Raw genomic sequence first — 15,850 nt, forward strand, 5'->3', positions numbered from 1 at the left:
CTCTTGACCTTGTGATCCACCTGCCTCAGCCTCCCAAAGTGCTGGGATTACAGGCGTGAGCCAGTGTGCTGGCCCTGTATGTATCCCTCTTACAGTTATATGTGTAAAAGCTGAACCTCAATTCACATTATATATAAAAATTAATTTGAGATGGGTCAAGAATTAAACATAAAAGCTAAAACCACAATTAAACCTTCTAGAAAAAAACAGGAGAGTATCTAAAAACTGCGAACAGGCCAGGTGCAGTGGTCATTCCTGTAATCCCAGCACTCTGGGAGGCAGGGGTGGAGGACTACTTGAGGCTGGGAGTTTGAGATCAGCCTGGGCAATGTAGTGGAAAACCCTGTCTCTACAAAAAAAAAAAAAAAAGGTTAGCCAGGTGTACCTGCGGTTCTAGCTACTTGGGAGGCTAAGATGAGAGAATCACTTGAGCCCAGGAGTTCAAGGCTGCGTGAGCTGAGATCACACCACTGCACTCCAGTCTAGGCGATAGAGCAAGGCCCTATCTCGAAAAAATACATATATAAATACATACTGAAAACTATGGTGTCATTAGTCAGAAGATAAATGAACCAATTATGGTTTACCTGCACCAATGGAATACTGCTACACAATAAAAAGTACCTGACTGCCAACATGGAACAAAATACGTAACAATGGGAATAAACCTTGAAACGTAACTGGGAGAAAGATGCCATGCAGAAGAGAGTAGTATGAATACTTTTATATGAAGTCGGATATCAAGCGAAACTCATGCACGGTGAACTAAATCACAATAGTGGCTGCCTAGGGCAGAGGGGTCAACTGACTGGGAAGAGGTCTGAGGGATCTTTCAGGGGTGATGAAATGGTCTGGACCTTGATGGGAGGTGAGTTTCAAAGGTGGATGCATTTGCCAAAATTCACTGAACTGTAAAAACATCATCTGTACACCTTCCTGTCTGTAAATTATCTGTATTTCTGTAACAAAAATACTTAAAATTAGAATATTTTATACTACAAAAAGAGGCAACATAAAAAAACTTGTTCTTGGCTCTCGAGTTCCAATAATCCTTGATACCAACCTATTTAGAGAGTAGACTCTTTGGGGTTTCTTCTGAGTACAATGGGTGGGGTTGGGTCCATATTTACAAGAAGGTCTGAAGTAGGAAAAGACAGAAAGACACCAACACAATGACCTAAAACCCCTTCCTTTTTGTTTTTTGTTTTTTTGAGATGGGAGTTTTGCTCTTGTTGCCTAGGCTGGGGTGCAACGGTGCAATCTTGGCTCACCGCAAGCTCAGCCTCCTGAGGCTCAAGTGATTCTCCTGCCTCAGCCTCCCAAGTATATGGGATTACAGGCATGCACCACCACATCTGGCTAATTTTGTATTTTTAGTAGAGATGGGGTTTCTCCATGTTGGTCAGGCTGGTCTTGAACTCCCGACCTCAGGTGATCCACCTGCCTTGGCCTCCCAAAGTGCTGGGATTACCGGCATGAGCCATAGTGCCTGGCCCTAAAGCCCCTTCTATAAACGGCATCACCCACCACCAGAACAAAAGGGTATTGTATTCCTAAACCAGCAGCCCAAACCATCCAGCCTGCCCTTCCCTACTGCTTTCTGACTTTCAGCTTAAAGCATGTTCAATGTATTAAGTAACAAGTGTCAGTGAATGCCGGGCAGACCCCGAGTCACTCAGCACATATCACCCACTACAACTTGTATGGACAGCATCAAACCTCATGCCTCATATCCTTTTTCTTTCTTTCTTTCTTTTTTAAATAAATACACATTAATGAGCAACCGAGAGAAGCTAGGGAAGTGAGATCAACGTAAGGCATCAAGGACAGGAATCCAAACTCTACCTTCTGCCCAGACAGCAATTAACAAGCCTCAGTTAGGGAAATTACAAGTCAAACTGCATTGCCATTAGAGGTCAGAGAAATGTTTTTTTCTGAGATAGTGATAATACAAATCAGACTCTTGCTAAAGTCCTGCTTAGCTCTGAATATGCAGATTATTTCATCACTGTATGAAGCTAAGTATCAACCTTCTAAATCACTTGAAAATGACCATAAATTTCAAAACACGTATTCATTCTCAGCCACAAATTGGCCCCACCCAGAGTGCTTCAGCCTAGCCCCTTCATGCCTGCTCCTATGTTCCTTTCGAATGGCGTAAGTGAAAAATCCCAACAGAGATAGGGTGGGAGGCGGGTGGAGGGAATCAAGAGACAAACACCAAGTAGCCACAGGTGTGCAGAGGAAAGTGAATAAAAACCTTGTCTCAACCTCCAGGCACCTCCCAGCCTTCCCTTCTGGTATCAGTGTGAATGTCAAGAGGTGTGCAGATGCCCCAGTGCGGCCAGACTTCAGTGGGAAGCTAATATGTGCCTTAACAGGACACTCTAACCCCCACTGGCTCTTCATCAGTATGACTCGGAGTTTGGTCCTAAAAGGCCTCTAGTGTTTTTCTGATATATAAAAAGGAGAGTAGCAGTTTTCTAAAGAAAGGGCAGACTAATCAACACGTATCAGTTCAGATCACTACAGGTGGCTCTCACGAAAGGGGAGAGCCTAGCAGGCTGCTGGAGACCACCCTTCCAGGCCATCTGAGACACTGCAACTGTCAGCAGGAGGCGAGTGTCACTTGCAGCTTGCCTGAACCTCTCCCCCGTAGAGATGGCAGGGACTGTTCAGAAATGTACTGAAGTCCTGTGGAGCTGAGAGGCTCAATGTGGTCCAACAAAAACCAAGATAAAGCTCACACTTCCGAATGACTGTTTCTCACAGCTCAGTGGCTGGGAGTGCTTCATTCACAGGGGACCACACCCTGATAACAGACACAGCCCACACCCTATTATCCATTAGGGCTGATACAGGAAAAGGGCAGAGGCTGAAACATCATGACTGACATCAGAGTCTGTGTAATGTTTCTGTAAACCACTCCCAGGGGCTGAGTCTCAGCAGTGCCAACTGGTCAGGGCTTCTAGGAATACCCGAGGCTAGAGAGTGAAGAGTCGCTGGGATCACCAGCACAGGCTTTAGAAGCTCTAATCTACTACAAACAACCAGGTGGCCCTAACACCGCACAGTGGGGATTCAGTTACTGAAATACAAAAGGTTGCAGTTATAAGGCAGTCCACAGTAGGGGTCCTAAGGGAAAGCCACCTTAGAGTGAGGTACCAAAGGACAGCCACGTCTTCATTCTTCCAAGAGTAGATTCTGTAACACAATTTCTCAGCCTGTGATTGGACCCCTCGTAGTAGCAGTCACTTTCATGGTAAGTTCAGTAAATGGGAAAAGACTTGGATACTGAGAGAGGCCACTTTATGGTTTCTTTCAAGCACTGGCAAAGGAACTGGGTATGTTCAGTCTCACAGTAACTCAACTCCAACAGAAAGGATCCCAAACTCAAGGACTCTGTCGTGTCCTCAAAATATCACAATTTGAGGACACATAATCAAAACATAAACATAGGTACTGAACTGTTGGATGAGGCTATAACAACAGGCCTTCTCCCTGTCCCCCAGCAGGGACCCCACCTTCAAGGTCAGTCTCTGGTTCCTCAGTCCATCTAAAATATTGTGCCCATCTAAAATGAGGTCATCCACGCCGTGGTGAATTTTCTGGAGGGAGGAGTTAAACTGCAGTGATTCGTCCATTGGTATGGTGGTGTCAGAGTCCTGGGAAAGAAACACAGGCACTTAGATTAACTTTGCTTGTCAGTCAGTCAGCTCCTGGGGTCTGACTGCTCTGCTGGCCGAGGCCAAGCCAGAACAGCCAGAGGGGATGGTGCAAGAATCAGCGGATCTAATGGATAAAAACGCCATGCAAAGGCCCGGGGTGGCCTCTGTCCACACGGAAGAGGAATTTCCTTAGATCTGTCACTCTCCAAATGAGTTCCACTCCACAAGTAGCGTTCATTCTTGCCTCTGTAGCATTATCTCCACTTAGGAAGAGCTATTCCTTCAAGATCTCACTGGGTGTCTCGTAAAGGCTTTCTCTGACTACTCGCTAACATAGCTTGTTCCAAATCTTCCTTTCCGTGGCTTCCCCTTAATGTAGTGTTAAATGTTTGTTTTTGTCCTTTAGCTATTTTATCTACAATTTAGCTCTCCAAGTAGACTAAGGGTTGACTAAGGATAAAGGAGGCTGTGCTTCTGCATTTTCTTTTTTTTTGAGAAAGGGTCTCCCTCTGTCACCCAGGGTGGACTGCAGTAGTGCGATCTCAGTTCACCGCAACCTCAGCTTCCTGGACTCAAACAATTCTCCCACCTCAGCTTTCTGAGTAGCTGGGACCACAGGTGCATGCTACCATGTCCAGTTTTTTTTTTTTTTTTTTTAGTATTTTTGGTAGAGACAGGGCTTCACCATGTTGCTCGGGCTGGTCTTGAACTCCTGTGCTCAAGCATTCTGTCCGTAGGCCTCCCCATTTTACAGATGAAAAAATGCCCAGAGAGGTAAAATGACTTGTCCAAGATCACAGAGCTGGTAAGAAGTCCCGTGGACGTGGGAGTCTGGGTACTGAGCGCAGGGCCTGCCCTGTTACCCATACTGTAGAGAGAAACACCAAGGGCCATCCTGGTGGCTCTACCTGTGCACTGAAAGTGGACTACAGACAGGAGCCAGGTCCTCACCAGCTGTGAGAGTGTCCTGTCTCTTTTCTGCCAATCACAAACTCTCCTGCCATGTAGTGCTGGGGTTTGTTTTGGGGTTTTTTTGTTTTTTGTTTTTAGACAGGGTCTCATTCTGTCACCCAGGCTCGAGTGCAGCCTTGATCTCCCAGGCTTAAGTGATCCTCCTAACTCAGCCTCCTGAGTAGCTGGGACTATAGGCGCACACCACCATGCCCGGCTAATTTTTATACTTTTTTTGTAGAGATGAGGTCTCACCATGTCACCCAGGATGGTGAACTCCAGAACAATTTGCTACCTTAGTCTCCCAAAGTGCTGGGATCACAGGCGCGTGCCATTGCGCCGGGCCCTACTAGTGCTGTTTTTACCCCTAAACCCCAGTTTCAATTGTCAAAAAAAAAAAAAAAAAGTTTTGCCCCCCGTTTTTTTGCTGCCCAAATTCGGAATCATTTTGCACATGTGCATTTTCAACTGCCCCTGCTAACAAGGGAGCTCCTCACAGGCAGGAGTCAGGTTTTTAAATTTCCTCATGCGTTTTACTCCTAGTGCCTGAATTCACTAGTGTTCCACATGCAGCTGATGCTCAGTGCGTCAAAAGACACTAGTGTTTCAAAGGATCACTTAGAGACTTCCCTTCAGTAATCTGACAAGCACTTATGGAATGTTGCTTATATACAAATCTTCTTACCCTCCTATCTAAAACGGTATGGCTGATGGGCCATTATCTCTCAGAAAAAATGTATTATAGCTCCAGATGGTAGAATGACCAGGAAGAAGTTTCATCTGGCAAGTCAATGTTTGTTAGGAACTGACTGTATGCACAGCATCACGCCAGGCTGGCAAAAAAGCAGAATCATCCTGAGCCATTATCCTTGACCTAAAAAAGGCCTGAATGCTACATTATAACAATGTAAAATCCAGGCAGCATCTTTTAGTGTGTCTTATCGTTCATTATAATTTTTGAATTGTTAAACACTGTGACTTGACTGCTTACTCTGGAGAAGCAACACTATGTAGGCATATTCTGAAACACCTGGGGCAATTTGTTGCAAAGCAAGGATACAGCATTGAGGGTTAAACATACAAAGCAGGAAATGATGTGAATTTTAACGACAGGCTTAGAAAGCTAACATCTGTTTAGAAAATAAATCTCTGTAAAAAACAAAATACAGAAAGCCAAAGCACACTTCACCTAGTGGAATATATTACATAGGACACAGAAAAGGCCAGTATGTTCCACAGCCATGCGCAGGAAATGATCCAGTTAGGGATAATGGGTTCTGAGAAATCAAACGTGCAAACCAACACACTTTCAGGCAGACTCTCGCAAGCAGTCCATCTAACCCTAAACATCTGTTAACAAATTCCTCCAAATTGCTGCTCAGACTAGAGGCAGAAACATTTTAATGCACCTGACACTGGAACCACACACATACTCGGTACAATGGCAACTGCCCACCGGCAGCTTTGAAATGCTGCCTTCTCTACAAATGGCCTAAGTTCTACTCATCTATCTCTATCTGATCAGAAAAACGTTTCCACCATGTGAACTTCCATCTTTCTGTCTCAGACCAGTCCAACCAGGTAATTTTCACCTCTGCCTATTCCCCTTCAATTTAACTGCTTCCTCTTCAGGTTTTTGTCTTAGAAAAGGAGATTCCTCTGTCCAGGGCTAGTCTCTATGGCAATGCACAAAGTTCCTGTCATTTCCAGTTGGTTTCCTCCTCATCAGTCTTCTTCAGACACCCTCTAAAACAGATGACGCTCAGAGATCTGAACTCTGTCAAGTGCAGGCCGACCCTCACCGCATGCCTGGCTTACGTTAGTGGTGAAGGTTCGAGACAGAAGCTCTTCTCGCTGCCTCTCCTGCTGTTCCCTTGCATGGCGCCGATGCTGGAAGTTTCTGAGAGCAGTCTGCAGGTGCTGGACATCATACTTTAACTGGTCAACCCGACTGGAATTGATGGAGAGAGAGATTAAATTCCAGGAACTCAGGTCAGCAGAGTCTGAGGGGGCCAGGCTTTGTACTGAGGAAAAGACGGCGTTTCTTTCTCCCCACACCATCCCACGATATACTCCCCCCGCTCCCCGCCCCTGCAAGATCTGATTTCGATCAATGATGTTGAAAGTAAAGAAGTAATTCGTGGTTAAAGTAAGATGGTAGCATGCAAGATTCCGGGAGCTTGACTTCAGTATCTGCTGCTCTCTGATTCTGGATGCATGACAGAGAACAGGGGACAGGAAGCAGGCTCACTGACCTCTTCCTGACCTTCTATGGATTATATCGCTCTCCTGGAAGAAGCCCAAGGGCATCTTTGAGGCAAAGCATCCACAGTTTCATAAAACTTTTGGAAACAAGTGCTGGGGGTGGAGGTGGAGAGAGTGGTTTCATTTTAATTTCATGGTGGACTATCAAACATTAGATCAGTATTTCATTATAGGTGGACTGATTGAAGTGATTTTTCATTTCAACCCAAGAAAAACCCAGCAGGAACCAAAGAGCAGAACAAAACTCCATGGCAACATTAGGCTTCAGGTGGCCATGGGTCTACTCAGAAAAACAGAACTGGAGGCAAAATTTCAAAATGACACCAAAGAGGTAAGGGGTCACAAAGCCTCTGAGTCACAAACCTCATAGGCTATTTATTTTGAGGGGGTATCACTCGAATAGAATTGTGGCCTTTGGGGGCGCTTTTTACTTGCTTAGTCTTATCTTTTCAACATGTACGTGGGTTTTCAGAATATTCTATCGCCTCCCCGCCTCAAGAAAAGCCTGTCTTGCCAGGCCTGGAGTATGAGAGCCATGTCAGAGGTCAGCACTTACAGTTTGGCATTCTGCCTTTTGTTAGGGGGCTCCTTGCTGGACAAAATCTCCAGGCGTTCTAGACAGCTGAATATCTGGTCTATGCTTGCTTGGATTTCGTTTTCTACTACTGCACAAAAGAGAAAAAAGAATAATTGCTGGAAAAAAGACAGTGAATTTAAATTAGAATGATAAATAACACGTTTCTTCAATATCCAATAAACTAGAAACACATATTTCAAAAGGAGAAACATGTATACACTAATGAATAACAGAAAAAAATTCAAGTTATGCTGTAAATGTTGTTTTGAAAAAAGTACATGTATATAGCTGTTAATGACATACAATGCCAATTTTTTTTAAAAAAAAAAAAAAGGCTGAAGGTAAATCTGTAGAAATAAATGTCCTACTTTTAGAAAATAAACATGTAAAGGTTGTCCAAATAAATACTTTAAGCTAAGCTTTCTGTTATAGGTCTCTTTTTCTTTGGGATTCTCAGACATGGATTATAAATAACTAGTAAAAAGACTGCCAATTGAATAGTAATAAGGCTTTTTTTTTTAAATTAAAAAAAAAAAAGGAAGGGGAAGATTAGTATGTGAAACATGCAGAGAACAGTTCCCTTAAAGCTTTCTGTAAGAATGGGTGGGCTGAGCAATGCTGACGTTCCCAAAATAGACCAAATATCAATAGGAAAGGCCCAGGAAAGAGTCCACAGAGGTAAAGAGATATGATAAATACGGTCATTTTCCTTATCCCTTTTGATAAGACTGGCAAAATCACCTCTTTCCATTTCTAATCATGTAACAATGAGATTGTTGAGAAGGCAAACAAAGTCCGATGAACAAAGAAGTGAAAATGTACACAAAAGAAAGCATCCAGACTGCTTCTTGCCCCATAAAGAAGTGACAGCAGTGACACTGCTCCTTCCTAGGCCTTTGCGCCCACAGTGAACAAAGAGAGTAGAGATTAGAGCAAGGTGGGGCACAGAACCAAGAGCAGAGCAGCTTTTGAAGCTGTGAAAGGAGACGTGAGAGAACAGGAGGAATGGGCCCGGCGGGAGCCCAGCAGTGAGGTGGGAAGGCAGCCCCCGCAGGTGGTGTCCATATGACCAACTCACAAAAAGGACCTTTCCTTAGAATAGAAACCACCCCCTCCACCGCCCCGCAGAAAAAAAACAAAAAATCAGCATGCTTCTCAAAAGAAACCATGCTGTGGGAACTAAACTAATTAATATTGCTGTTCGTTTCTAAATAATCCTCCTAAAAAGCCAGAGTTCTCAGCTCTGAAGAAATAGCCAATTCCAGTTAAACATCTCTGAATTTTTATGCAGTACATTCCTCTAAGGACTAGGTAATTAGATTAAGACAGATGGAGGCAAGCGCTTCCATTCCCATAGGGCCATGTCAGGTTGAGTGGAGGGGTAATGGGGGATAAGACTTGTGGGATTCCAAAGGGCACACTCAGGGAAATCAGTGACTTTGCCATAGGGTTTTTCTGTCCACCCTAACAACAAAACTCATTCCATGCTGAATCATTAAGCCCCCGAGGCAGAGTGCAGTCAGGAAACCCAGCCCATTAGCACCCTGTCATCAGAGAAAGGACTCTGGCCTCCACAGTTAATTACTCACAGTGCACAGACTGCTTGTCTGCCGTCTCCAGGCGTCCCATGCGAGACTGGATCTCATGGACCTGCCTATCAAAGGAAGAGGGAGGAAATGAGTGAGATGGGAGTAATCAACAGCGCTTCAGTCAGGAAAGACAATTTTTCGGATGCCAACATGTAACTGATTTAAATTGACAGCATCACCGAACTGTAAAATTTGTATGTGGCACTTTAGGCTCCATGTTTTGGCATGGTTTCTAATATCTTAACTACTAATAATAACACTGATAGGCAGATTGTGGGCGCTTACCAAATCCAAGATACTTTGCCAAGTCAATAACCCTATGAGGCAAGTACCACTATCATCCTCATTTTATAAATAAAACTGTAAGTCTGGAAAGGTTATGTAACTCATTCAAGGTCACACAGCAAGTGATAAACCTCTAATTGGACCCCGCCAATCCTACTCTCTGTTCTATGACCCAATGTGCTAAGCACTGGCCTGTACTAGGAAGAGTCAAAGGGCGAGGGAGACATAATCCTTGTCCTTCAGAAACAACATAATTAGGAATGACAGGCTGGGTGGACACGAACAAGCCCTGGGAAGATTTACAAGAAAAGCAATACACATAAGTGTAAACAAACAGAAAGGGGGTTGCTCTGCACAGTGGTGTCACATGCAAACAGACGGAGGGGAGGGGGGACTGAGAAAGAGAAACCAGGTTCAGTTTTGTGGACGGAGAATTCTGAGCATCACTTTTGAAGAAAGGAGGCATCATTTGGTGAAGGAAGATAGAAGAAAATGATATGTAAAAATTCATACAAGACATGTCATGTGGATTAAAAGCAGGGTGGGCTGCTTGAAAGAGAATCAGGTCGAGGGAGAGGAAGATGAAGTAACTCACTGTAGGAAACCATTCAGAGGAAGGTCCTAAAAGACAGGGACCACCTGTTTGGTAAACATTCTTCCCTGACAATATGAATGAAAGCCACCTCATTTGGAAATGCAACACTATACCCTGGATCTGGGTCACACACTCTGGAGGATTCCCAAGCCTCCTCAAGACCCTTCCTAGCGGTCCTCCATGATCAGACCTTGGGATACTGCTTATGCTGGGCACACCATCCACTTCCTGGTGCTTACCCAAGTTAGAGCCCACATGAAGGGGGCCTGCTGGGCTCTCACATCATCCCCAACCCTGGATGGTCAGCAACCATTCTTCACCGTGAATACTGCAAACCATAACTCCAAATTTACCAGTGCCAGCCAGGCACCCAACTTTGGCTTCAGCTTGTGCCCAGTCTTTTCCAGGGCTTCCTTGTGGCCTCCAGACATGCCCTTGGGCACCAGAAGAAGCTGGGCGAGCTGTCAAATGGCTCCCCAAAGTGCTCCTAGGCCTGTAGCCCTGAGAAGCAACTAGAAATCACTAGTAGAGTCCGAGACCAGACCATTGCTTCTGGAAAGTAAGTGTGGGATATTCTGGGATGATGCAGGGGTGTGGAGCTAAGGGGGCTGATGGAAGAATGCCGCCTGAAGTAGCTGACATCTCAATCAGGGCAACCATGGGAACAGGTGTAGGGGACTGGATGGTAACAGGAATGGAAAAGAGAATTAGGACTCTAATGAAGTCCTGATGTAGGCTGTGAGGTAAATTTTCAATGGTGACTTAACAGAAAATTCTGAAAGTTGGTAATATTACCAACAGAAACAGTGACATAATAAAAAGGTGGGGGAGGCAAAGAACAGCCAAGACCACTCTGAAGGAGGAGGAGGAGAAATGACTTGTCCCACCCACCATTATGACTTATAAAGCAGCAACAATGGAAACAATATGGTGGCAGCACAGGTACAGACGGACAAGGAAAGGCAAACCCGACACCTGACCCATGACGCGAGAGAGAGCCAGACGCAGCCCCATGTATTGGGGAGCTTTTGAAAGAAGGGACTACAATCAATGCCAACAGCTCTGATTTGTTATCCATACAGAAAAAGGACACCTCAGGTAACACATAAAAATAAACTCAAGCTCGCTTAAAACCTAAATGGGAAAAGCAGAGCTTTCAAACTTTCTGAAGAAAATATAGACGTGCATAAATGACCTAGGTTACAGGAGGACTTCCTATGCAAGACAAAAATCCCAAAACTACCCACTCCAACAAAACCCACAGACCACAAAGGAAAAAAACGGATACAACTGACAACATTGAAACAAAAAACATCTGTACACCAAAGCCACAAAATAAATAAATAAATAAATAAATAAATGGCACAGACTGGAGATATCTGCAGCAGATTCACAAAGGATTGATGTGCAGAAAACATACAGAGAACTGTTACAAATCAACAGGAAAAGTCAAACAACGCATTTTTTTTTTCTTAATGAAGAAAGGGCAAATGACAAAAAGGAAAACCCAAATGGTCAATCGACATACAAAATGACAATCAACTAGGAAAACACAAATGAAAAGCAATGAGGTCACATTTCTTTAGCCCATCAAACTGACAAATATTTTAAAGGTTGAAGACTTACGCATTAATAAGGATATAGGGAAACCAAAGCTCTCATTACCCAGCTGGATTATAAATTGGTAAAATGCTTAAAATGCTAACAATAACTAGTAGAATAAAGCATGTATCCATCCTATGGCCCAGCACTTTGATGAATACGTCCTAGAGAGGTCCTGGCATACACTGAGGAGATATGCAAGGCAGGGATGTTCATCAAAGCACTTTTGTACAGGCCCATAACCCATTGACTTTTCCCATCCAATCTCTATTTGCTTTGAACCAATTAGAGAAGATGTAGCCAATAATACAATTCCAGTCGCTACATTTCATGCTAAGAAAAGATAAATGTGAAACAACAAAGCAAGTACCAATGGTAAGGTGGGAACTACTAAAGTGGAAAATGTTTCAAACTGAACTGGCAATTCTGACAACACAACATGGTGGCTGCAAGTCAATTAGAAACAGGTGATACACAAGCATGACTTGGGAGCATGGACATGAGGAAAAAGCAGCCCATGGGGTGGGCTTGGGTGATAATATAATAGAGCAGAGAAATAGTAGCAAATAAGCCAAGGTCACTGCAGCTGTCTCTAAAAAGGGTTTACAAAAGATCTAGGAAGAATTTTTGAATGGAAGTGCTTTTTAAATGTTCATGAAACTACTCACCATACCACCCCCCCACCCCCCCCACAACCCTGTAATACACACCCACTAAGCATCCAGGCTGCCTCTGACCACTGTGAGCATGAAAATGCTGTGTAACCTATACAGTATCACGTGTTTGTTGTTACTTTAAAGTAGTGGCAACAATCTGGTCATTTTCATTTCACTCACTTTGCCTTTACATTTAGCTCATTAAAGGGCAAAATCTATAAAGAAAAAAATGGTCTTAAGGTAATAGTTCTTAAGCCCAACTGCTTATCAAAATCACCTGGGGGGCCTGTTAAATGTAGTGCTTCTTGTGCCCTGGACATACTGAGTCACAATCCCAGCAATAAGGTCTACGACAAGGGACTAATCTTGGACTACGCAGGGGACAAATGTGGGCACCTTTACAACCACTGGGATCTCAAAAATTGAAGCTTGGCTATTAGCTCCTCTATAAAGTTCATCTAAATGAAATATTTAAGTGTAAAATGTTTATTCTGTTTTTCATCTTTTATTTTCATTCATTCATTGTTCAGGTAAGTTCAGGAGTTTTCAAGTAACTTTAAAATGTCAATCTAATTCCAATGTACTCAATGTATTCAGGGCCATGGCAAGAGATAACCACAAACTGGGTTCAAAGTTCCAGTAAAATTAGTATGCTCAGCTACTGTTGTGTCAACTCAGCTACAATCGTTAATTTCCGCAGTTGGGAAAATTCATCGCTGGTGCTCTCCAGACTCCACGTGTTTCCTGTGAAAGTAATTCAGTCACCAGTTCTGTATCATGGAACTGAAAGGAGCCTTACAGTTTAACCAGCCCACACTATAATAGCATTCTACGGATAAGGAAAAACAAAGTAAGGAGGTCTAGAACCAGAACTCCCACTCCTAGTGCAGCACTTGAGAAAAAAGAAGATACTGCAGCATGAAAGAAAGTGAACTCCTCGAGGGCAGGGCTGTGCTGCCAGCACTGAGAATGGTACACAGTACATAGTAGGTGCTCAATAAATATTCATTGAATGAATGAGTGTCAGGGTAATAGAGAGCCTAATAATTATGAGGCAAAGCTATACCACTGCTTGTTTTGACAAACTGTACTGGAACACAGGCACTCAATTAGTTTACATACTGTCTATGGCTGTCTTCCCGATATAACAGCAGAGCAGTCACTACAGAGACTGTACAGCCCACAGAGCCTAAAATATTTACTATTTTAAAACTGATCCTTAACAGAAAAAACTGGCAAACTGCTAGAGTCCAAGGGTGTGTTGCTGGAGCTGGAGGCCTACAGAGTTTATCTACACTCCACACACCTTGTTTGGGGCACCATTTAGTATTCCTCTTCTAAGCTATGCAGATTTCTCTGTGATTAGCTGCACTGAAAACAGGTACAGTCTAAGACTCTCTACACAAAATTATTCTTGACTATAAAATGGGTCATGGCCTTCTTGGCAACATCTTTTCACTAAATTAACTAAATAAGACCATACGTAACAGATTAACTTCAAGGCACTACTATTCCCATTGTGCCCTGCTACTGTAAAAGACCTGCCCTTTCTCAGTAACATGAACATAGTTTCGCTTCATTCTTTTTCTAAATGACTCAGAGGCTAGTTTAAGTCCCTTCCTATGTTTGTGAGACTAGGGCTCCCCAGTGTAAAAGAAAGTTCTGTCATTACAAAGTAGGTTCTGCATTTTCGCCCACCCAAATGAAACCCTTCATCGCCAAAATAAAAGAAACCCATAAGCTTAGAAAATGAAAGCGTAAGAAGATCATCATCCTCTTATTCCTAATGGTCAGGGCCTTTCATTTCCAGGCCTTGGGAGTGTCATTTTAGGTGTTTTAATCAACAAAACTACAGCGTAAGTTTGAAAGTTCTTAATAGGATTCTTAACAGGATAGGTTTTTTTCCCTAAAAAATTGAGAAGAGGAACTAAAACTTGTACATGAGAGTTCACAGCAGTTATTATTCTCAATAGCCCAAAGGCGGAAATAACCCAAGTGCCCATCAACAGATGAATGGATAATAAAATGTGGTAGATACATACAACTATTATTCAGTCATAAAACGGAATGAAATTCTGATAACAGGCTACAATATAGATGAACTCAGAAAACATTAAGTGAAATAAGCTAGATACAAAAGGAGAAATTCTGTACGACTCCACTTACATAAAGTATCTAGAATAGGTAAATTCGTAGAGAGAAGTAGAACAGAGGTTACTAGGTGCTCTGGAAGGAAGAAATGAAGTGCCTGATTAATGGGCACTGTTTGGGATGATGCAAAAGTTCTGGAAATGGATCGTAGTGATGTAAGTTGTGAATGTATTTAATGTCACTGAATTGTACACTTAAAAATTGTTAAAATAGTAAATCTTATGTTGTGTATATTTTACAATAAAAAAAAAATCATAAAATTCTGTCGCCATAAAATAGAGTAAGTATGGCCGCATTACCATACTCAACTACGAATCTCAGCGAGTTCCAAAAGTGCAGGACGATGCGAATAAAGGACACTACCAAGGAATTTAAGTTGTGAAAAGCTAAACGAAAATTCGATTTCCTTAGTGATAACCTGTAACCAGATACGATTAACAAGTACTAATAGTAAATGCCACGTGGACAGCAACTTCTTTGTACCATAAAAATGTGGTCTTTAGTATAAATCAAGTAAAAATACAAATATTTTCCCGTACGTGCCTTGACTCTCCAATTAAGCAGTACACTCCTGCGGGCAGGGGCGGTGTCTCCTACCCCATGTTTCCTCTCGAGCTCTACCAACCCGGAGCACCGAGTAGATGCCGGACAAAGTTTTAGAACCTCCAGGTGCCACTTTCCCCTCACCCAGTTTACCCAGTAGGTAGTCACGGGCTTGCAGACCCCAGGAGCCATCTGCCCCACGTCTCCAAGCCCCAGGCTGGACCGGCTGATCTGGGCGTCCCGCCAGGGATTAAGTACTTCGGAGGCATCTCCAGCAGTGCCCCGGCAGAAAAACTCGGCCTCTTCTGCCCCAGCGGACGTCCGAGGCCCCAGCTCCAGAAGCAAGCCTCACCTGGCCTAGCCTCGCCTAGCCCCCGCCCGCTCCCCGACGCGGCCCTCACTTGTGCGTTTGCTGGTACAGGGGGTCCATGTCGCCGGCCCCGCAGGCCACGGATGCGGCTCTGGCTTCTTCGAACACGTCCTCACAGCCCCACTTCCGGCTTCCGGCTTCCGGTCTCAGGACCCTCCCTCCCCTGCAGGCCAGGGCTGCCCGCACGCGCGCCTTACTAGCAGTGGTTGCGAGATCGGAGAAGGGGAAAGAGAAATGAGGCCGGCGATGGAAGGATAAGTGTAGTCACAGGCTCGGTTTCACGTGAAGACCACGGAGGTGTAGGCGTTCGCAGACGGCTAGCCTCAGTATTCGGTCAGGCATTGGGAAGGACAGTCGCGGGATACTGACGAGAGGTCCTCGGAGCAAAGTTGCAGGCGAGCAGGGACACCTGCCCTTCCCTGCCGCAGAGGGACGGGAAGTTCTTGCTTGGCTTCGCTTTAAACCGTTTAATCGGGGGCCTGGAGATTTCGCTCTCCATTGGATTCCTTGGCGCATGCTTTTCCTGTCTCGCATTTGTCCAGTCACTCTCCCGCCTCTCTACCCCTCATTCCTATTTATCCATCCAATAAATCCACAT

General features: G+C 44.1%; 1 protein-coding gene across 5 annotated transcripts in view; it reads right to left on the reverse strand.

The window, feature by feature from the left end:
* Positions 1-15,404, reverse strand: part of GOSR2 (golgi SNAP receptor complex member 2) — a 16,598-nt gene extending 1,194 nt beyond the window's left edge. Inside the window, exons 1-5 of one of the 5 annotated variants that reach the window (XM_032272162.1) lie at positions 15,284-15,404; positions 9,051-9,115; positions 7,441-7,577; positions 6,438-6,570; positions 3,525-3,665 (exon numbers count right to left, since the gene is read on the reverse strand). In XM_032272162.1, the coding sequence (XP_032128053.1) occupies positions 3,525-3,665; positions 6,438-6,570; positions 7,441-7,577; positions 9,051-9,107 (468 nt within the window). In that variant the 5' untranslated portion in view covers positions 9,108-9,115; positions 15,284-15,404. Of the gene's footprint in view, positions 1-3,524; positions 3,666-6,437; positions 6,571-7,440; positions 7,578-9,050; positions 9,116-14,882 lie in introns of all 5 variants that reach the window. The other 4 variants (XM_032272161.1, XM_032272163.1, XM_032272164.1 and 1 more) reach the window with 4 other exon arrangements.
* Positions 15,405-15,850: the final 446 nt, after the last annotated feature.

This window comes from Sapajus apella, unplaced genomic scaffold (genome assembly GCF_009761245.1).
Source record: "Sapajus apella isolate SASKATOON/1434 unplaced genomic scaffold, GSC_monkey_1.0 scaffold316, whole genome shotgun sequence".
NCBI classification, from domain to species: Eukaryota; Metazoa; Chordata; class Mammalia; order Primates; family Cebidae; genus Sapajus; species Sapajus apella.